Source organism: Sylvia atricapilla, chromosome 7, assembly GCF_009819655.1.
Source record: "Sylvia atricapilla isolate bSylAtr1 chromosome 7, bSylAtr1.pri, whole genome shotgun sequence".
Classification (NCBI taxonomy): Eukaryota; Metazoa; Chordata; class Aves; order Passeriformes; family Sylviidae; genus Sylvia; species Sylvia atricapilla.
In genome coordinates, this window is record NC_089146.1 from 2,843,786 (window position 1) to 2,865,823 (window position 22,038).

At 42.5% G+C, this 22,038-nt stretch overlaps 1 protein-coding gene across 1 annotated transcript in view; it reads left to right on the forward strand.

Annotated features, from left to right (window-relative positions):
• CPS1 (carbamoyl-phosphate synthase 1) overlaps positions 1–21,265 on the forward strand; it is a 90,628-nt gene extending 69,363 nt beyond the window's left edge. Inside the window, exons 28-38 of the mRNA XM_066322425.1 lie at positions 334–409; positions 3,209–3,286; positions 4,282–4,389; positions 5,560–5,649; positions 7,112–7,282; positions 9,852–9,926; positions 12,759–12,857; positions 17,825–17,884; positions 18,766–18,878; positions 19,426–19,555; positions 20,805–21,265. Of these exons, the coding sequence (XP_066178522.1) occupies positions 334–409; positions 3,209–3,286; positions 4,282–4,389; positions 5,560–5,649; positions 7,112–7,282; positions 9,852–9,926; positions 12,759–12,857; positions 17,825–17,884; positions 18,766–18,878; positions 19,426–19,555; positions 20,805–20,903 (1,099 nt within the window). The 3' untranslated portion in view covers positions 20,904–21,265. The remainder of the gene's footprint in view (positions 1–333; positions 410–3,208; positions 3,287–4,281; positions 4,390–5,559; positions 5,650–7,111; positions 7,283–9,851; positions 9,927–12,758; positions 12,858–17,824; positions 17,885–18,765; positions 18,879–19,425; positions 19,556–20,804) is intronic.
• Positions 21,266–22,038: the final 773 nt, after the last annotated feature.

The following is a 22,038-nucleotide window of genomic DNA, read 5'->3' on the forward strand; positions in this document are numbered from 1 at the left end:
TGAGGAGCCATCTCCTCCACCTTAGGGGGAAGGGGATTTGGCAGCAGTGCTAAGGCTATGAAAACACAGTTCTTTATTTCTCCACTGTGGTTCTGGAGGTTCTGTGGTTCTGTCTTTTCTGGGAAGGATAATGGAGAGTAAATTGGGTAGCACCTCTACCTCTCTGAGTCCAAAGCAGAGCAAGTGGCTGGAGTCAGGAGCTTCCTTGGCCAGCCTGTCATACAGACGTGGTTGGTGACCTTGTGAAGCCTGTGCCCTGGTGCCCAACACTGATCACTCCCTGGAATCCACAAGAGAAGCTGACCTCGGTTCTCTTCTTTCCTGTTCTCACAGTGGGTCTGCAATGAATGTAGTGTTCACTGAAGAAGAAATGAAGAAGTTCTTAGCAGAAGCCACCAGAGTCTCTCAGGTACCTCTTTGTGCTGCCACTTCCTTTTGTGTTCCCCTTACTTGTTCCATTTCTACTGTGTTTTCTACCTCTTTGTTTCCTTATTGTGTCTTCCTCACTCTTTTCCTTCCATGCCTGGGGAGGAGCTGCTGAGTTTGACTGCTCAGTTTGTTCCCTAAGAGGCTCCCCAACTTGGGAGCCTGTGCAAATATCCTTACTGCCCCCACCATGCCTGCATGGAGTAGGAACAGGCAGCTGTTTTACCTGCAAGTACATTTCTGCCCAGTTAATTATGGAACTAGATGCTGTCCACTGAGCTTGGACCTTTCAAAGCTTGCCAGTGGCAGGTTATGCCAACCAGCATAGAACTGGGAGCATCTTTCACTCACTTTCTCAATTGTTTTGCCTGGCTTCTTTGAACAACTAAATACTTCATCTTGGCATCTCTTCTGAAGGTTTCTTTCCTCTTTTTTTTTCTTTTTTTTCCCTTTTTTTTTTTTTAATAGTCACTGTTCAGAACAGGGCTGTGGCACCATAAACACCCAGGAATCCTGGAGTTAAAAAGAGATGAATCAAAGAGGAACTCTCTGAAAACACAACTGGCTGTGGAAGTCAGACATATTATTGCTTTCTCAGGATTCTTAGGTGGTTAAAGCTTGAACAAGAACAAAACACATGAGATTTTTAAGTTTATGTGGCAAATGGTGCAAGTTTAACTTTTCAGCAAGAAATGGTGGAATGAAAGGGAGATACTTTCAAAGTAATAATATCCTGAGGGATGGGTTAGTGTGGAGGCAAAGAGACCACTTATTACCATCTCTGAACAAGTTTTAGAGGGGTAGTGCAACTCTTATTTGCTTTAAGAGGAATTATTTAACCAATTCTCAGAAGACTGTAGGATCAGCCTCTGGTAGTGTGCCAGGTTCACAGCAGTGCTAGGCCTCCCAAAATGCCTCAGTTCCCTCTATACTTCATCTGAAGTGCTCTGCTTTGTGTTTACACTCACAGAAGCAGAGCAGGCAACAGCCTTAAGCCCCATTCAGTGGGGCAGACCACTTTGTCATGGCCTGGTGATGGCAGTGGATGCCCTATGGGAGGCTCTAGCCCAGAAAAGTCAACCCTGGCCAGCTTAATTTGTCACAGCTTGACTGACTTGAAAAGGGCAGTGCTGCTCTTTCTCATCCCTGGTACAGGAGGCCTCTCTGGGAGTTGCATTTGTAGAGGCTAGCCAAGGCATGACATATTCCATGGGGAAAGAGAGGGTGTTCCCATGGGATCCTTATGATTTCCAGTTCTGCTGCACACACAAGGCACTGCTGCTTGCTGCAAGAATGACCAGTTGCACACCATGAGGTTTTGGGTGCTCTGGTTCTTACCCTACAGACTTACCCTAGATTTACATGCTATTTTTTTTCTTAGTGTGGTCTGACTGCCAAGGGAAGAACTTCTTCCTTCATCCAGTATGGTGTGTTGGCAAAAGTTATGGTATAGGTGAAGCCAAGCTAGCAAAAAGCAAACCAGAACAGAAGTATAGTGTTCTGCTTCTACATTAGGGAGGATTTTTCAGTCTTGTCAAGGCTTTGTGGCCTGTGAGTGGTTCCACAGAAGCTCCCAGTATTAGTTGTGAGCATCTTTGTGGGACACAGGCTTAGTGTTCTGGTTCCAAAGCCTTCCCTAGCTCTGCTTCATCCAGCAGAACTTCTGCAGGTAAAGGCTCTGGCTCGTTCTTGTTCTGCTGTTTTATTGACTTTGCTGTTTCAGTGTTGTGCCATTATGGCGTTTATGTTGTCAATAATGTTCAAAACTTCTAATGCAGGTTGAGACAGATGGGAGTAAACAAGGTTGTGTGCACATATAAAATCTTCAGGTGAAAAACTGTTGCAAGACAGAAAGTAACAGGACACAAGCCACTAAATTTATGAAACAGTATAGGCTTCAGCATTGTCCTTGCCTGTGAATTTACCCTTGCACTGATAAATGGAAGGAATTGTGTCTTGTAACTTTTGCAGTTGCTTGGTTGCATTTTTTCAAGAGGAGCCTTTAAAACATGCACAAACTGTCATTTATTTCATTTTATTCTCTAATAAATAATAGGCAGTTAATAGTGGATGGGACAGGTAAAATGTTGAGACACAAAGGTGGCCAGGAAGAATGCAGATTAGAGTTTTTTTGGAGCAAGTGTCTGGAAGGAGAAAGTATTAGAAGAGAGTGGCAGTGTGTGCTAGCATCCCAGGGACAGGCAGGAAGAAAAAAGAAGGAAAACAATGGATACCAGGGAAGGGGGTGACAGTCAAGGACAGGTTGTTCCTGGCTAGCTCTAGTTAGTCCCTGGGAGACTTAGGAAACTAAGAAAAATCAGAAAGGAATGGATCAGTTGCATAAAATATATAACTTAAAAAACAACCACTCTGCAAAGTCCTTGAGAATGCCAAGGATCAGTTCCTTTATGGAGCACCATGTCCAGTGAGATGGCTGGAGGCTCAGACCAAGGAAGAATTGAAGGTTTTGGAGTTAGGACTGTCTTTAATGGGATTAGAGGTCATTGGATCCATGAATTTGTCACTAGCTTCTTTGTGCCATGACCTCTATGGTCTTACCCCAAATTTCCCTGTCCTGGCGTTGTTACGGAGAGCTCAAACTTTTTTTTGCATCAGTGGCTTTGGGGAAAGAGTGTCAAATTTCCCCCATTATATTTTTGCACAGTTCACTTATCTGTGGAAATGAGAGTATTAATAGATTGGTCTTCTGGTCTTTTGCTTCCAAAGGGTCCTAGGTCCTCTCTTACAAAAACTTTCTAATTTTTTCTTGTCTTGGTGGCAGGATTACCCTGTGGTGCTCACTAAATTTATTGAAGATGCCCGTGAGGTGGAAATGGATGCTGTAGCCAAGGCAGGAAGAGTAAGTACTTTGCTTTTCTTTATCATTAAACTTGTTTTTTCAGGACCTGAGATCTGCAAAGATGTGTAATTTGAATGATTTACTATAGAGCCATGGATTCATGCTGAGGAGAGTAAAGAAACAAGAAGAATTAATCTTAGGCTCAAAACCATTGTGCTTGAAAAGCTCCACCTCCTTTATTGTATACATCTAACCAGTTATTTTTTTAAGCATTGTTTATCCATGTAAATGAATCCTTTTGAATATAATTTTTACCAGATTTGCAAATCACTGGCTTCAAAAATGACTTTCATCAGAATTTTATCATGCGTGATGGAATTCGATCAGTTATTCCATTTTTTTTTCACAACTCCACCTTGCCTTTCCTTACTTGGAAAAGGCAAAAAACCCACAAAATCACAAACTTCACAATTAACAGAAATAGTCCTTTTTCATTCTAATTTTTAACCAGCGGACACAATCGCTTATTTGGTTGGTATTGAGGTTGTATGCCTTGATGCAGTTAATTCAATTTAAATCCTTAGGCCTGGATTTCCTCTGTTTGCTTGAGACACCACAAAAGAGAGGGAGTAAAGTTATGTACCAGTGATGCTAGTTCACACTTGTTCCTGTTGGGGAATGAAAACTTTTTTGTGTTGTGGCAAGCAGAACTTGGGAAGCTGGTTTAAAGCCTCCTTAGCTGGTACCTTGTGAACCCACATGTGTTAGAGAGAGGAAGGAAGCCTTAGGATCTCCAGGCTGTGGTAGGTTTTATCCTGTTTGGGGTTGGCTTAACCAGAGTAGCAAAGACACTGACGTGGTCTCCTCGTTCCTACGCCTGGTGTCTGCTTCAGGCACATTCTCCCCAAAATCTTGGGAAATTCCCTTTTTGTTCCTCTCCAGTCTGTATCCTTTTTTAGATCCAGTTCTGTTGAGGAGGCTGGGCTGTGCTGGGGAGGAAGGAGCAGTTTCTGAGAGGGTGAAATGACCGTGTGCTCTCTCCTTGCCATGCGCAGGTTATTTCACATGCTATTTCAGAGCATGTGGAGGATGCAGGTGTTCACTCAGGAGATGCCACCCTCATGTTCCCCACACAGACCATCAGCCAGGGAGCCTTGGAGAAGGTAGGTGTTGCACTAGCACCAGAAGGAACAAAGGAAATGAGAATTTGACTCTGCTTCCCCTCCACCCCCAGCAGAGAAATCAAATCACCCATGATTTTTTCAAGGCCAGTGTGGTATGTGCAAGTGAAGGATGTCAGAGTGCCCCTGTGATTGGCTTGATTATCTGAACTGTATCCCAGTAATTTAGGCAGTAGATGTGCACACTTTTAAACCCATAGGAATTTTTTTGTCTCCTTGGTTTAGAAGCAGCTTCTGTAGCAGCGGAGAATTGTCTAATTCATACGTATGCCATATGGTTGTCTTTCCACTTCCTTTTCTCCCACAATACTGGAATTATTATGTCAGATGTATGACTTTCTAGCTGCCTGCTTTTCCAAAAATAATGTCAGGATGAATGAACCTCATCTGATCCTGACTTTTTCCCCTTTCAAGGATAAACCTTGTGATACAGAGGTAGTTGTTAAGATGCATTTTTTTTTAATGAAATCTGCTATGCCTGTTTATGTCATCATGTTATGGGTTTGCTTGGAGCCAGCAAAAGCTGTAATGCAAGGATCTGGGCTCCAGCTCTGTTTCCAAGAATGTCCAAAGTCTTGTTTCTGAAAATAGTCATGTCCTCGAGCAAAGCTACTCAAATCCTTGTATTGACACACCTGGGAAATAAGACTTTCCTCCCAGTTTGTTCCAGAGTGCATCTGCTGAGACACCTCCCACTGCTCTGTGATGGGACAGGCATGTTGGTGAAAGACTTTTAGGACACTTACAAAGCTGATTAGTTATTCTCAAATAACAAAACGTTATTCATTATGTCACCAAGAAAGGTATAAAGACTCCAGTGTGCAGTGTTGGAATTACTACAGGGCAAGGCTTTGATTCTTTGTTTTTCTCCTCCCCTCTGCTTTCTCACATAAACAAAAACCCTGATTTTTACTTCTGCCCTCCAATGACACTTCAGGCTCTAGGTTACTAGGGAAATTAAACATGTTTGCTTCTGAAATAGTGCCATTGCCAAAACGTGGGTATAGAGAAAAAAACAAGACAAAGAGAGATGATGTTAAAAGAAATCCACAACTCTAGTGGTTTATTGCCATGATGCTCTTCATTTTGTGGAACTTAATTATTTATTCTATAAACACACATTTGCACTTCTTAAATTTGTTTTTTTATCAGGTAAAAGCTGCTACAAAAAAGATTGCAAAGGCTTTTGCCATTTCTGGTCCCTTCAATATCCAGTTCCTGGTGAAAGGCAAGAATGTGCTGGTAAGAGCTGCAGTGAGTGTGGCAGGGCCCGTGTTGTGCTGAGGGGTGTGGGTCCTGCATCTCTGCATCCCTGCATCTCTGCATCTCTGCATCCCTGCATCTCTGCATCTCTGCATCTCTGCATCTCTGCATCCCTGCATCTCTGCATCTCTGCATCTCTGCATGTCTGCTGGGGGCATTGTGGCAGTGAAATAACAGGACAAATAACTTGCCTTTTCAGAGGTGTGGGCTCACCCCTGCCACTCTGCATCTCACATCTCCCTTGCCTTCACACTGAGGGTGAAGAGAGTCTGCTTGCTGTGTCTGTCAGCTTCGTTTCACTGTGGGCTGCTGTCCTTTCCCAAAATGATCCGTTTGGAATAGGATGGACAGCACTGGGAGCTGCACCTCATCCCACGTGCTGGATAGCATGGCTTTTAGATCTCTGCTGTCTTCTCTCATCTTTAGTTGTTTTGATGTTAAATTAAGCCTTCAAAGGGATTGAAAAGCAAGCAAGACAATGGAAGTGTTTAAACCTTTACTATGAGCTCTTAGGATGGTTATCTGAATAGTCCCAGTAGCTATTAGCAACAGAAGCACAGCAGATGTCTGAGCCTTTCTGGGTAACAGTTGGCTTGCTGTTGCTAATGGAAGGAGGTCAGAGGAATGTGAGCAGAGTATGGCTGAGGAAACAGTGATTAGGAAGAAAACCTGACAGGAAACAGAAGAGATGCATTATTGGTGAAAATTCTTGTTTGGGCTATGAGTTGAGTAAAATGTACTTACTGTTCTTCACCTTTTCTCTGTTTCACTCATGGTTATTCAGAAACTCCGCAGAGGGAGAGAACAGAGTTTTTCCTTCCTTGTTTCCCACAGTAGTGCCTTTCTCTGTACAGCCCCTGCTTTTCAGTTGTACGTTAACTACTCCTAAACCCTTTCTCTCCACTCCATTCTCACTTATTGCACTTCCTCTTCCCCTCTGGAGCTCCAAGGTGGTTTCTCAGCACATTGCAGAACTTCTGTGTTACTTCCTTGCCTGGCTGAATGACTTCCACATATGGGTGAGGGAAGTCAGTAAAGGTAGTCCTGTCATTCAGGAAGTGCCATAACCATGGAAAAAGAAGAAGTTAGACTTCTAGAGGCTGTTCCTAGTGCTTCTGCTTATTTTTCCATGCCTCTTGCACATTAACTTAGCATTTAGTAAGGCATGTTTTCTGAGTGAAGTCTGGCTTCCCCTCTGTTCTAACATTCAGACAATAGAGATGGATCTCAGCTGAAGAACAAGCTGCTTGTGTCTCATTCTGGCCATTCCCCATCCCTCTTCCCTGTTTTAATAATGATCCCAATTTATGTATTTCTTATTTGACAATCTGAAGAGTGTATCTGCCAAGAGGACTCAGGGCTGATTTCAAAAAATGAGTCAATCTATTTCATCCCTGCACAGTGCCTGACCCTGATAATTCTGGTTTTTTTCATCCCACAGGTGATAGAGTGCAACTTGAGGGCTTCACGCTCCTTCCCCTTTGTATCCAAGACTCTGGGTGTGGACTTCATTGATGTGGCCACTAAAGTGATGATTGGAGAACAGGTTAACGAGTCCTCCCTCCCCACAATGGAACATCCCATTTTGCCATCCAGATATGTTGGGATTAAGGTATGGTTTCCAAAAGAACCACAGAAACCCTACCACTGAGCCAGCATGTAACACATTAATATACAATTAGTACTTTAATGTCCAGAAAGAACAATTTTCTCATTGACCAAAGGGCAAACTGTCCTTTTGTAGTTTCTGTCAAGATCATCTATTTGGAAACTTTAGAGAAAAATCAGAGGAGAATTACCCAGTGAAACCAAACCTTCCTTTGTTTTTAGCATGTAACCTGCTCTGAGTCCTGTTTGTGGACTGCATAATAAATTTACACTTGCAGAGCTGAACACTGAAGTTGAACACTGTGTAATACACATGTGGACTGTTATGAGTGCCTCCACATTTTATCTGCAGGATCTGGGACATGGGCTGTCAAATCCACATAATCCCCTTTAAATACACCACTACTTAAAATAGGGGTGAAAGTCTTGCATCCTCTGATTTCAGGCAAGGCCAGAGTTTTACTTTCCATAATTACTAAGCTTGTGTAGGACCAAACACAGTAAAGGGTATGGTAGATATTTTTGAATGCTTAGTGGAAGAAAAAACATGTAATTACAAAAAATCTAGAACAGTGGTGCAAAAAATCTAAAGTATGAGAACTGTTTATACAGAAGCTTTCAAGCTTTAATAGCTTCCATATCAAGTGAAAACGGAGTAAGCAGAAAACACCTAACGTCTTTCTACTAATAAAATGTTCAGAACATTAAAATTTTTTAAATGCAAGCCAAATTTGGGTCCCAAGCCAGTCAGTCTAGATACAGCTTTACATTTTATTTTGATACCACAGGTAGGTGTTATCTGAAATTCGAACTTGAGACTTTTTATTTCTTTTGGTGAGTCTAATTTATTGTTATAAATTTCTACTATTTAGACCTGGGGCTTCTGCACTGTTGTTAGCTGAACTGTCAAGAGTTTTGTCTCTCCTGGGAATGCTGGCTACAGAGCAGAAAACCCAGCTTTATTCTTGAAAACTTCCCTACAAAGCTTTTTATACTGCTTGTGTTCTGTGTGGATTTGTCAAATGTAAAAACCGGCTAACACCTTTGGAAATGCTAAACTTTGAAAAATATTCCAGTTTAGCCTGTTTGTTGTTATTTCATGCGTCATATTTTCTGTCCTCTTACAATTTATTGCTAGTGGTATTTGCATGGACACAGGATCTTGTTTCTTCAGCAGCTCTCAAAAGAAGACATGAAACTCTTTTCTTCTTTCTCAACATAGCTGCTCCTTTGTGGATTAGAGGGCCACAGTTTCAGCTTTAGTGACTGAAATATTTTCTCTCCATGTTTGCTTCCAGACTGGTGCAAGTGTCAGGACCTGACCAAGATTAAATCCTGGGTAGAGAATGGCTGACTAAGTTTTAAATTTGGGTTTAGTTGCAGTACAGAGTGTGCTCCTGATGATGCATTTTCATGTTCCTGGCAGATAAAAATTCGGGAGGTCTGGAAGGCTTTGCTGCTTGTTACCTTTCAAGACAATGTACATTAAAAGAATCCCTCTTGACTGCCATATCTCTGCATGAGTTGGCCACTTTAAAGTTTTTCTCTGTACTTGGAGTGGAAACAAAACTGATCCAAAAGTCACAAAGACACACCACGTTTTTTGAGAAACCTTTTGAGTCTCTCCTGTCCCGTTTTAACTGGTCATTGTTAGGTGTCATGAAGCAGCAGCTGCGTTATCTTCAGTGTTACTCTTGGGGACCTCCAGGGACAGAATTATGGCTTCAAATTTAAAAATAGATCTGTTTTTAGCAGAAATCTTGCTGCCTTTATGCAAATACCATTAGTAGTTCAAGATGTGGAGAAGCCCTACAGAAAATTACTTGGTTAATTTTCTATAGGAAATTTGTTCCATGTTTTCTAGATGTGGTCATTGGTTCTTTAACAGAGACTTTATTTTCCTCTCTCACCTCCGTGTTTCTTAGTTTAAGATCAAATTAGACAAGAGAACTCAGTGCTGTGATCTAAGTCTTCAGATAATAGTAATAATAATAATAAAAATAATGGTGGTAATAGTAGTAGTGATCAGGGGGCTTAACATTAGCATATAAAGAGAAAAAAAAAATAGAAATGTGTATTCGTGGATGGGGGGAAAGGGGAAATATGAAAATAATTTTCAAAGTTTCATCTTGTTTGCATATTTGTGGAATAGTTTTATTTCTGCAAACGAAACATTTCATGGAGAACAGCATTCTGTGAAAAACCAGCTGGATTCAGATAGTATCTCTCCTGGTTCCATGTATTAGGTGTCTCACAGCCTTTTTGTTTCAAAATATCTCCTTAAAATCATACTGATAATGGGCTACCACTGATAGAAAATCTACCACTGGTATGTGAGCAGGATGCAAATGATTGATTTATTGGTGAAATAAAGGTTATTTGTTCCAGTCCATCATCAAGATGCTGAGGGAACTGCTTTGCCAAATAGTCCTTTGCCTACCAGCCTTGACCACTGGTTTCTTGGGATAAATTAATGTCTCTTTCTGTCACTTCCAAGTGTAGCTGGAATTTTTATATATTTTTAAACGATCCAATTTTTAATCTTTCTCCTTTCTGCCTCTTTGTTTCACCAGGCCCCAATGTTTTCCTGGTCCAGGCTGAGAGATGCCGACCCTGTTCTCCGATGTGAAATGGCCTCTACTGGGGAGGTATCTTTTAGATTTGCCTTTTTTTTTTTTTAAACCAAGTTGACTTTAAACATAATGAATCTTTGAAAGTGATCTTATTACTGCCTGAATCATGATGGCATCTGTTGCTTCTTCAGAAAATTGAAAACATCTTTCTTAGCTGTAAAACCCACAATGTCCTGGCAAAGCCAGTTCTTTCAGCCACTGGATGTCCCTCTTTACCTGCATGTCAGTTCCCTGAGTTGGTGTGCCAGCCTGAAATGAGTTTATCTGGGAGCTGTTGGGTTCTGGGAGGCAGTTCTGTGACTCATGTGCTTCATACACGACAGACAAGTGGTGACAGCTCTCAAGCCCCATGGACCTTGCTGCAGCAGCCACGTGGAGACTCCCAGGCATGAGTGGTTGTTCTTGGGATGTGCCAGTTGCTTAAAGGCACCAAAAATGTGTGGTGTTTTCTTGTTTGCTGGTAACCATCAGGACACGTCCCAAGGTGCAAAACCAAAGGAGGAGACAATGAAATGTGGTGGCTGCAGGGTGAGCCTGGGCAGCTTTCCCCACTCCTTGTGCTGACAGGCTGTGAGGTGCTGCTGGAATGTCTCCTGGTGTGATGATGGCATGCTGGGAGGGCTCAGGGATGGGCATCTTCCTGCCCAGCCTCAGCACCCTCACAGGCACAGGTTCCCATCCATATCACCCGAAGTGACACTGATTCATGTGGAACAAAAGGTTTCTTTATGAGTTACTGTTGACTCATCAAGGGCGTCCAGAGATACACCCGAGTGGTCTTTAAATTTTGTGTGTTCTGTTACTTCTAGAATGAGCTGCTGTAGCAAAAACTTATTCTGGGCCAGAACACCCTCTTGGAAAGTGATTAAACGCTGAGGCAATTTGATCAGACTTAACCCTGCTGCACCATCCCTAGGCAGGTGGCAGAGGCTGTGTTGGATGTGAGCTTGGGCGTGTTGGAAGGAGCTGTTTTTATTAAGAAATGCTTTCCATTTTACTATGAAAAAGTACTCTGTCCAGATACAAACTAAGAACAGCCTTAGGTCTCCTACATCTCTCCGGAATTACTTTATTTTACTCTTCATAATGTATTGGAAATCAGTGTTGCAGAAGATTTCCTTTCAGTATAGTTAATGGGCAGAAAAAAGTCAAGTGGCTTCTGTGACTTCCTGATTTTCAGAACCAAATTGAATACACAGACAACCTCCTCACCAAAAAAAAGAATAAAAATGTAACTAGGGACAAGAATTATTTTTTTGGGCTTTATACAGAGTTAGAGATTACCATGGTCATAAAGGAGGGATTATTAACTTTTATGAGTTGGAAAGATCCATATTCACAAATGCCATAAAGTGTGACAGTTATGAAAGTCTTTCTTATAGTGAAGGAAGGATAATAACTTGCTTTGGGTAAAATGCTCAGTTATTCCTCACAGACATTTTTCACACACATGGCTTGATCTGGGCTTGAATTTGTCACATCTGTCTGGCAGAGATTTATTTTGCTGGAAGCCGTGGTTCCTGCAATAGGAGAAGACACATTGCTGGGGGCTCTTTGAGGACTGTGGCTGTGCACCATGCCATAATGATAAACCTCTTCTGGCAGGCTGGAGAGCCTTCAAGGCAGGCTCTGTCTGTCACCCTAAAAAGTTCAGCAATATAGAATTCATAGAAACACACAGAAAACATAGAAGATAGGTACAGTGTATCATGTTTTCATGACTTTTTTTTTTATCCCTTCCCTTGTTTAGTTGTTATTTTTTTCTTTTACTTCAGCAGATCTGGAAAATTGTCATTTATTTTTCATGAAATGAAAAATGAACTTTTTTCTGCTCACCGTGGTGAAGACATGAATGTGAGGGCTGGGATGGGAAGGACCATAAGAGGAAAATGGGAGAGCAATTCTCAATTATCTCCTTTATCCTGTCTGTATGTGTTGGTAGATTTGTTATTTCAAACAGGAAAATCAGTGACAGTTTCTGTTTCTGATTGTTTTTCAACAAGTGTGGAGCTGAGCAAAAAAACGTGAAGGTTGCTTGTTTGTTTGTTTTTTTCTTTTGAAACTTTCACACAAGCTCACACATTCCTCTTTTTGTTGCCAGAATTCCAAATTTTGGTTAGGAATGCAGTTCAGCTCTTTCAGAAGATTCTTGTCGTATGATAGTCTGTAAGCAGTCGAGCTCCACATCCAGTTCTGAATGCTGGAGAACTGCTCAATGATTCTTAATGATTTTTTCCTCAACTGTTTCCTTAAAATCATAATTTATTTAAAATAAATTATTATGAATTGGCCTAATTGCTTTGGTTTACGGTAAATACTGAAATTTTACTTGAATTTTGTTCATCTGTGGACTTTTAATGGAGAGGAATCTTTATATCTTGTGGTTTTCCTTCACAAGAAATGCCAAGAGTCCACCAGAGCACAAACACTGCCTTACCCTGGGCTGCAGGCACACAGAGGAACGTGCCTGTGTGCACAGCTCTCACTGGTGTCTAAGCCTTCTATAATGTTAAATAATTTGCAGTGCAATCCCAAACATTGGAGCAGAGGCTATGTACAGCATCCCAATAACTTAGCAGAATCAATTGTTACTCCTTGGTGAGCTGTTTGAAAATAAAGTGTTGCTGCTTCTTCCATTATTGCTTCATTAAAATGGCAAGATTTGTCTGCAATGATTTTCTGATTTATTCCCTTCCCCTTGCCTGCAGGCTCTGTGCAAAGCAGTCTGACTTCTTCACTCAAAACAAGAGATCCTCTTTGAAAATGTCATGCCTGCTTGTTTTTAAAGCAATGTTTTTGGGGTTGGTTTTGGTTTTTCCCTCATGCATTCTTTGTGCCTTTCTGCAGGTTGCATGCTTTGGGGAGGACGTGTACTCTGCCTTCCAGAAGGCTCTGCTCGCCACAGGGTTTACATTTCCCAAAGCAGGAATTTTGATTGGAATCCAGGTGAGTCCTAAAAATCAAAGCTAAGAAAGCACCAACACAGAGAAACTGATGTGATTCTGGCCACGTTTTTATTCTGGCTAGGATGTGCAATAGGAATCATTCCATCCACACTTGCCCAGGTTGTGCAGTGGAAATAATTCCATTACGTAGAGTTCTTTAGCAGACTTTTCACATATTTATACATAAAAACCCCCAAGAGATTCTTGTTCATTGGTTCTGCATTACACAATTCTTAGTATTCAGTCTTCTATTTGTCACTGATTCCTTCCCTTTTGATGCTAATCTGGTTCTCATTCTTTGGTCCTCTTATAAATCCCTTCCCAGACCAGGTGTCTCCAACCACACCGGGAGTAATGTCTATTAATGTCCACTTATCTCCTCTGTATCTTCTGGCTACTTCCAATCTGTAGGTATTAAACTCTCAGAACTTAGGAATCTTCTTTTTGAAGCCCATCAGATCTCACACAGTGAAACTCAACCCCCCCCAGTGAACAGTCTTTTGAAGAGAAACCCCAATTCCCTACTCCCTTGTCAAGGGCAGACAAACCCCTGACTAAAGTTCCTTAAAAACTTTAGAAGTTGTATCATTTCCAACAAGTCTTCACCCTGCTCCCCCCTTTTCTGCCATCCCTGTCTGATGACTGTGCACAGCCAGACTTGTTCCCTACCCTATAGCTGCTGTGAGCCAGAAGTAACTCAGACAGGAAGAGCCAACGCTGTGTTTTTGTAGTGATGTTCCTGGTTTCCACACTTGGCCAGAACTACCTCCTCTGAGGGATTGCCTCTCAGACACAGACTCTGCAGGTGCCCTGACTCCATGCTAGACTAGAGCTTGAACTTTGGGGTTTAACTCTTGCTGTCATCACTGGAAGTTGCTCTGTGTGACAGAAGGTTTGAATGATGCCATTATGGGAATGCTCTCCAGAGCAGTGGGTTCTGTGAAGAGCCTTGACGTGAGGAAGTTCCTGATGGGATTGCCTTAGGAACAGCCCTGCCCCTTTCACAGGCCTGGATCAGCAAGGAGGTTCTGTGTTTCAGGATGAACAGGGAGCTAGGCAGAGAAGGAAAAAAAGTCTTGGTTCTTTATCAAGGAATAGTTACTGACTCCACGAGGTGCTGAAATCAGAGACACTTGTCAACTTTGGGATGTTCTTCAAAAATTCGTACACTTCCAACACAACTAGAACATTCTTGGGCCCCATAAAACCATCTGATTTCTTCCTGCTATTTTCACATTGTGCTTGCAATAAGTTTATGCTCTACATGTTGCATAAAGCTGATAAAACAAAACCATAGAATAGATGAATTTTCCTGTCAGACAGCTGGGGTGTGAAAAATGTCTTTGGCTCTTTGTGCCAGCAGAGGATGTGAAGGAAGTGTGTGAAAAGTGGCCAGAAAAGAACATGACTTCTGCTAACAAGGATTACCACTGAGTCCTTAAATATCAATATATATACACACATCTGGGATGGAAGAAGCTGCTCTAAGTTACCTCTAATTAGCAGAAAAATTGCTTGCTACCTAGATAAAGTTTAAAAGTTTAGTATGAAGGAAGCTCTGGTACTGTATATATACTGTATATACTGCATATCTTAAAACAGCATTTTAAAAAGGAGAAAAGCAAAGCCAAGAGGAGAAAAAAGGAGAGAGACCAGTGTTTTAAATTAAAGTGTATTTTCTGGATGACAGCTAAAGGGGAATGGGCAGAAAAAAAGTAATTTTAGCTATAGAAAGCATTTATGTAAGTTCTGTGTCAGTGGCTGTTAAACTGAGACAGATGTTCTTTGTACAAAGGTGTTAAGAAAAAAAAGAAGGGAAAAAGAAAAGATAAAGCCAAAAGCTCAACTCCACAAACCTTTTAAAAGTAATAAGATTCTATCCTTTTAATTAGTGGTTTATGGTTTATTTTCTTGCAAAAGAAACTTAAAACCGACAGATCAACCACTTAAAGATCTCTCTGCATCTCAGCATATTTCTCCTACAATTAAACTCCAAATCAAGAGGTGTAAAGTTGATTCTGAGAACCAGAATTGTCCCCTGCCCAGTCTGGAGATTGTCACCTCTGTACTTTTCAATGGTCTGCTTTGAAGCAGGAGGGAAATGAAGCCCTGTGAGAAGGGAAGGTTGAAATGTTGACCTTCACTTACATGTAGATTGTAGGTGGTCTTTGAGTATTTGGCTGGAAAAAAGGGGAGCCCCTCACTGCAGAAAGAGGCACAAGGAATGAGGCATCAGGCAGGCTGTGAACACGTTCAGAAAACAAAACCATTCTCATTTCAATCACAAACATGAACCCACCTGCCTCATACAGATAAAACTGGGGTATCCTCACAGGGAAACAGTCTCAGAAAGACAGACAGCACATACCCTCTCTTGACCATCACTGAGTGTTTCCAAATGACAGGATGATGTCTGCAACCTGTTCTGGTGCTCTGGGGGCTGATCGTTGTCAGGAGTCCCCCTTGGTTGTCTCTGAGGAAGGTGCTGTGATTCACCTGCAGTGGATTTGAACTCAAAGCACACCCCAATTTTGAAGGCTTCATTGCTTCATGACTAGCTCCTTGCTGTGATTTTTGGATTGGATTCTTATCTATTGCAGAGAGAAAGAAATAAGAAGCAAAATGGTCTTGAATTCTGCTTCTCTCCAAAGCACCTAGGCTCATATTTCAGTGATTTGGTATGCTGCACATTTATACCTTTGCTATTAATCATGTTGAGGTAAAGGACACTGCCTTCTTGAAGGTAAAAGTCAAATGGATATAGTTAACAGAAGTGGAGAGGGAAATATGTTTCCTTGCAAGTGTTTCTGGGTTGTTTTCCAAATGGAAAGTCAAATGGTACTGCTGTGATCTGTGGTCCAAACTGAGCCCAGTATGGCCAGCAATGAACCCACCTTGTGGGAGCTTCCAGACTGGCGTGCAGGTCCAGAGGGAATCCTCCTGACACCAGGCTGAGCTGTGGATAACCAAGTTCTCACCCCCGAGGTCAGGCAGGTGAGAGCTCCTGTACATCGAGGGACAGCACAAGGCAGGTTGGGGATTGTGAGCCTGCTGGGCTGTCCCCAGCTGTGGGCACTCAGTGACACTGCACAGGTCAGTGATCCCCAGGATCTGAGAGCTCTGGTGCTCTCCCATGGTAGGTGGGGTATGACTTCTGTGTTAGACAAGTGAATCTCTTATGTGAGCTGATAACCTACCTCTTCCCACAAGCAGGAGAGAAGTGTGATGCTGAAATCGGCCATTAAATAATTTATACTTATGCAAAAGGAGTTGAAAGGCTAGGTTTTTTCTTTCCTGATTGGGCTATTCAATGATATCTCTGGGATGGAGTGCCTTACCTTCATCTGTCTTGCCTTTATGCTGGTGACCACTAGATGCAGAAAGCATTGACAGAGTATTTTATTTTCAAATCCTGGCACTCCAAGACTGTTGTTTGAAGGTAACCTTCTGCCTTGGTTCCTTACATAGCAGAGTTTTTGCATCCTCCACTGTGCATTTGGATACAGAATTCAGGATTATCACAGGAGATGGGTTGGCTTCATTTTGGGCTGGATCTCAGTGAGAACTGATGTAGCTGTATGGAACAGACTAAGGATGTAGCCCTTTACCAATAACAAGGCTTGCTGGAAAACATGAGGGGTTATAAGAAATGGAACTTTTCAGATAAAGGAAAAAAAAATTCAATTCTCCTACAATAAATACCTTCCACTAAGTAAATCTGCTTGTACTTTTCACCTTTAGTAACTTATGGTTTTTTACACAGGTTATTTCAGCCAGCTTGTAAATCTGAGGCTGCTCCAATGCAAGCTGACAGCTGTAATTTCTTTTTGTGGAGAGGCTGTTTTATGTGTCACAAGTGTTCAGTACATGTTTGGTAGAAGTTTATAATACTATTGTGAAAGCCAACACCCCTGACCAGAAGGCAGAACCATTCCCTCTGACTGGGAAGCTGCCAACCCTGTCACATTGTATATTTATGTTTTCCAGCTAATGTACAAAACGAGATGGCTTTCAGAATGAGTGCTCAGGAAAAAAACAACCCTGTTTAGTCCTTTTCTTCCTAGGAGATTGTTGGCCCTTCAGGATATTGCTCTCTCATCCATAAAGGTTAAGCTATCAGTAGCGCCAGCAGGAACAAGGGAGCTTGTAATAATCTTACTTGCAAATGTGCGTAAGCCCAGACCAGGCTAAGGTTAAAAGCAAGGTTTGGCTTGCCTTGGCAGTGAGAAGGGCATGTGTTGCATGTGATATTTGCATTGCTGTACCTTCAACATCCCAAAGACTCTTAGGGTGATAGTTTCTCTCGCTTGTTACTCTAAAACAGCTTGTTCAAGTTTCAGGTGTCTACAGGAGGTTGTCTTACCTTTCTAAAGGATGTTGAATCTGGATATGCATTACAACACAGTCTTTCAAAGGTGCTGTAAGTCAGGTCCTCATGGGACTATGGCATCCCAGTCTCCTGACTCCATTTCCATATGCCTAAGGACTTAGAAATGAACTCACACATGCACAAGCTCCTGTTTGTGTCAATGTGCAGAGCATTCAAAGGCAGGCCAAAGCCTGTCCATAAGTGTTATCTGCCAGGAGAGAAAGCAAATGTTAGAGCAATGATTGAAAATATATTTAATTAAGAACCGAGGAGGCTCCAGTTGGTGTATTTGAGAAGACAGTTCCCAGATATTTAATATACAATAGTAAATCTTTAGTGGTTGCAGTCTGACTTAGTATGGGAACGCTTACTCTGGTGTAACAAAATATGTCTGAGCTCAGAGTGACTTGGGCTTCAGGATCCAGACAGTTGTCCTGGGAATGGTGCTGCACAAAGCAGACATTTCTGTCCATGCACACACAGAGCACAGATTGGTGTATTTGCCTCTTAGCACAGTGTGGAGGAGCTTCATGCTGCCCAAAAACATACTGTTCCAAATCCTACCTTTGGTGCTGGACCTAAAAAATTTCCTTTTTCAGAAGTCCTTCCGCCCCAGGTTCCTCAGTGTGGCAGAACTACTACATGAGCAAGGCTTCAAGGTAGGTGGTTCCACTTAGTTAAAGCTGGAGAGCTTTCAAAATTTCAAATGTCCTCAGCCTGCTGCAGGAATGTTGGAGTCTCTTTGGAGATAGGAAGAAAAAAAGGTGTTTTCAGTGTATCCCAGGGAGTTTTAGCTGAGTGATCTGTAAAGCCAGCAGGTACCACCCAATTAAAAGTTTTTATGATTGTTTTACTGAGCATATGGGTCTGTTGTGAAGGCAAGAACAACCCTGGCTCTGCTATCAGCCTGCAGCCAAGATGGACATTTTACCCTCCCCCAGCTTTTCCAAGAAACAAAAATGCCAATAGGATGTCATGTATGGCAGGAGACAGGGAAGGAAAAGCCTTTTGTATGGAGTATACCTGTATAGTGCTACATTTTCAGCAATACAAGCTGCAGATACATGAACTTTGTAGTGTTTACATCACTTTGGTAACTCCTCTGTATTATTTTGCATCCAAATCTCTATGGAAAAGCAACACAGCCACAGAAGATTGGTGAGAGTCCTACTTTTCAAAACTTAGCACTAGGCAATAAAAAGAAAATAAACATGGCAAAAAAATATACAAGTGATTGAACTTAAGCCCTGTAGAAAGTCACAGGGATTTAGGTTTTCCTGAGTTACTTCACTGCTTCTGAAAGTGCTACTACCATTCATTGACTATCATCCATCAGGAAATCATCGATAACAGAAAGTTGGGAAGGTTTTTCTGTTCTCTGTGTGTCTCTCTTTGTGGAGAGCCACCCTTTTTATGAAAAATGCCCCACAAAATCAGCTCTGACAACAAGGCTATGTGTTAGGTCAGGCCCACATGAGTTCAATGACAAGTTTAGGTATTGTGAAGTATACAGTAAATAACCCTTTTTTCTCTGGGACAGCTTTATGCCACAGAAGCAACTTCAGCCTGGCTCAATGCTAATGACATCCCAGCAAATCCTGTGGCATGGCCATCACAAGAGAGCCAGAGCCCGGGCCTCCCTTCAGTCAGGAGGTAAGAGAACCACCCACCTTGGCAAATTTGTCCTTACAATCCAGGACAGCAGAGGAAAGGGAAAAATTGCTGCTCCTGTTGAGATCGATGGTAGGGATTTAATGGGACTTTGAATTCAGTCAAAAAGTTTTGGTTTATCTGATTCTATCTGGAACTGCCACAGCAGGGAGGTTTCAGCTTCATGAACATCTCATTGAACAGTCCTGTTTAGCATGGCTTAGATGTATTGCTGCATGTTATATTTTCCTTCAAGGATACATGAAATTTGAATATTTAGCCTTTTAATGACAGTCAGCCATGCCTTTAACAGAGTTGTGCTGAGCTGTGTCAAGGCTGAATATAGCTTTGCATTGCTGACTAGAACTGAAATAAGTCCAAACTCCTGAATAAAGCTTAGTGCCTTAGCCCTTCAACCCGTGTTTCTTGAGCAAAGACTGAGCTCAAATGACATTTTCCAGCATTGTTTAGCTGCTTGCCTGTGCTGTTCACCAGAGGTTTTTATTAGGAAGGACACACTGTCATACTGTCTTGTGCATTGTCTCTTCAGGCTGGTGAGGGATGGGAAAATAGATCTGGTGATTAACCTGCCCAACAGCAACACCAGGTTTGTCCATGATAATTATGTGATCCGGAGGATGGCCATTGACAGTGGGATTGCTCTGCTCACTGACTTCAAGGTACTTCCATCTTTTTCTTTCTCCTCTTAGACATAGGAGCCTTCAGAGCTCCCAAGCCCTTGTGATGACAGGATCCAGTCTGTTTGGACCCTCATTATCTCTGACAAATAATGCATCTGAAAATCATGACAACACAGTGGTTTAAATATATCTTCTTCTTGCTACTATACAAAATGACGTTGCTCTGAGTAAAACAAAACCAAATCAAACCAAACAAAAGAATATAAATTCTGAAGTCCTGAGTCCTGCACTGTGCAGCTGAAATTGTTGCTGCCTCATTTTCACTTCAGAGCAAACATCTCACACATGGTTGCACGTAACATCTTTAGATTGTGCATGGGAAGCATGTTTTAGTGGAATATTATCCTGGTATGGTCCTTAGACCTTACAGCAGGATGTAGCTGGGCTTTCTTGTGTGATTCTTGTGGCAGTCCAGTTGAGAAGTGCCATCTAAGTGGAACTGCTGGCTGTCCTGTTGTAGTCCCAGTTGCCAGTCATTATGGGTTTGTAGCTCCTGACAAACCCCTTTCACACACTGATGGGGAACAGATGTTAGGTGATGCAAAGTGGGACTCCTGCTGCCAGCAGGACCTTCCCATCCTTTGCAAGTGGCTTTGACTGGCACAAAAGAGCCACATCTGGTTCTCATCAAGCACAGCAGCCAAACTCTCACTGATTCTGGTGGACACTGACATGGAACCCAGTGACTTGAACTGGTGTCCAGCTGTTCAAAATCTTCTGCTGTGATTGGAGTGAGTGGAGAGCAGGGAGAATGACAAGCTGAAGGTTCACAGGATAATGGCCAGACATGATTAGCAGGAGTGGGGGATTGAAGACAATCCTTTGCCTGCTAGCAAAACACCTTCTGACAAGCACAACAAGGGTCCCCATCCAAAATTTATTACCATACCTGCTTGATGCCTTTCACTGACTGTAGAGTTTTAATCTCTGAGCTTGAGAGAGGAAAACAACCCTAGTTCTCTTTACATTTGGGCTGTGCTGGGAACAGCGGCTCTCATGGGACCGAGCTGTCCTGCAAAGGGCACATCTACATTTCTGCAGCTGGACACACAGGCTCCAGAGGGCTCGAGTCAGCTCCTTTGCACAGTCACCTTGAAATCGGCATGGATTTGGATGAACTCAAGGACTGGACCTGCCCCAGGAAGTTTCAGGGTGACAGAGCAGGAGTGTGGAGCCTGCTCTGTCACACAGCCTTTGCAATGCTCAGTCCTCTTTTTTCTATTGACAGGTGACAAAGCTTTTTGCTGAAGCTCTCAAATCCTCTGGGAAACTGGACTCCAGGAGTCTCTTCCACTACAGACAGACTGACAGTGGAAACACTGCATAGAACTCTCTCCAGCCTGCAATCTTACTGCTTCTGGTTCCTCAAAAGAGAGGGTTCCAGATCATCCACCTAACTATCTTTCCATTTATTTTGCTTTTGCTTGGTCTTTTTCAGCCTGCAGATTTGAAGGCAGAAGAAGGCTGCATGCATGTGTCCTAGAATTGCTTCCAAGTTCTGCTCAGTCCTTCAGGCTATTATCATTACTATTTTTTACATTCTCATTCAGTATTGTGAATCCAGGTGGCTCTCCCTGTGTCATAAAGACTCTCAGCCTTGTTTTGGGCTTCAAAAGGGGAGAACTCCCCGAAAACTTCCACATGTTGCTGTCCAACATTTTGTGCCATGATTGTGGGCATTAAAATCAAATCCTGTGAAAATAAAGTGGAAGTGTTGCAGTGCTTTACCCCCTCCCAGTTACATGTCCCTTTCATTTTCATTCCCACCTTCTCTGCTGCTTTTTCAGCTCTGGCAGCACCCTCAGCTGCTGTCTGTGGAGCAGATCCCCACTGTAGCATGTGGGGTCTGTCTGTCTGCATGGCAGAAGACTTCAGCAGCTCTGTGGCCAACAGCACTGTGTCCTGCAGCACATGCAGTGCCTCCTCTAAACCTGTACCAGCTAAGGAACACGTGTGTGTGTCTTGCTTTGCCTGTGCTGCAGCGTGAGCACAGCACACCCAGGAGCTGGGAGTATTTAGAGCTGGACAACTTCTCTGATACTTGCTGGAGTAAGCTGAAGTGGAATGTTTTCTTCCAGCCACACTCAGCCTGCCTGAGATTCCAAACCCAAGGCACTGCCAGCCTTAGGTACCTCTTATGATATCCCTAAATACCTGCAGGCCCTGCCAAGAAATGCTGCTGCCTCTGGTGGTGGAGCTGGCTACCACTTAGCAGCGCTTTTTGAAGCTATCTACACTGCAAATAGTGCACTTAGAGTGGTGTGAATGAGATGAGCAAACCTAGGCTGCTTCTTGTGTGTGCTCCCAAGTTCCCTTGAGTCCCACGAAGCTTTGAGTGTGGAGAGAGAATCACGGTGAAGAGGTTTTCTCTTTGATTTTTTTTAAATTAATGCTGAAACATATCAGGAAGGATATAAAATCTGATGAGAGCTGTTACTGATACTCAGCAAAAGTATTAGCAG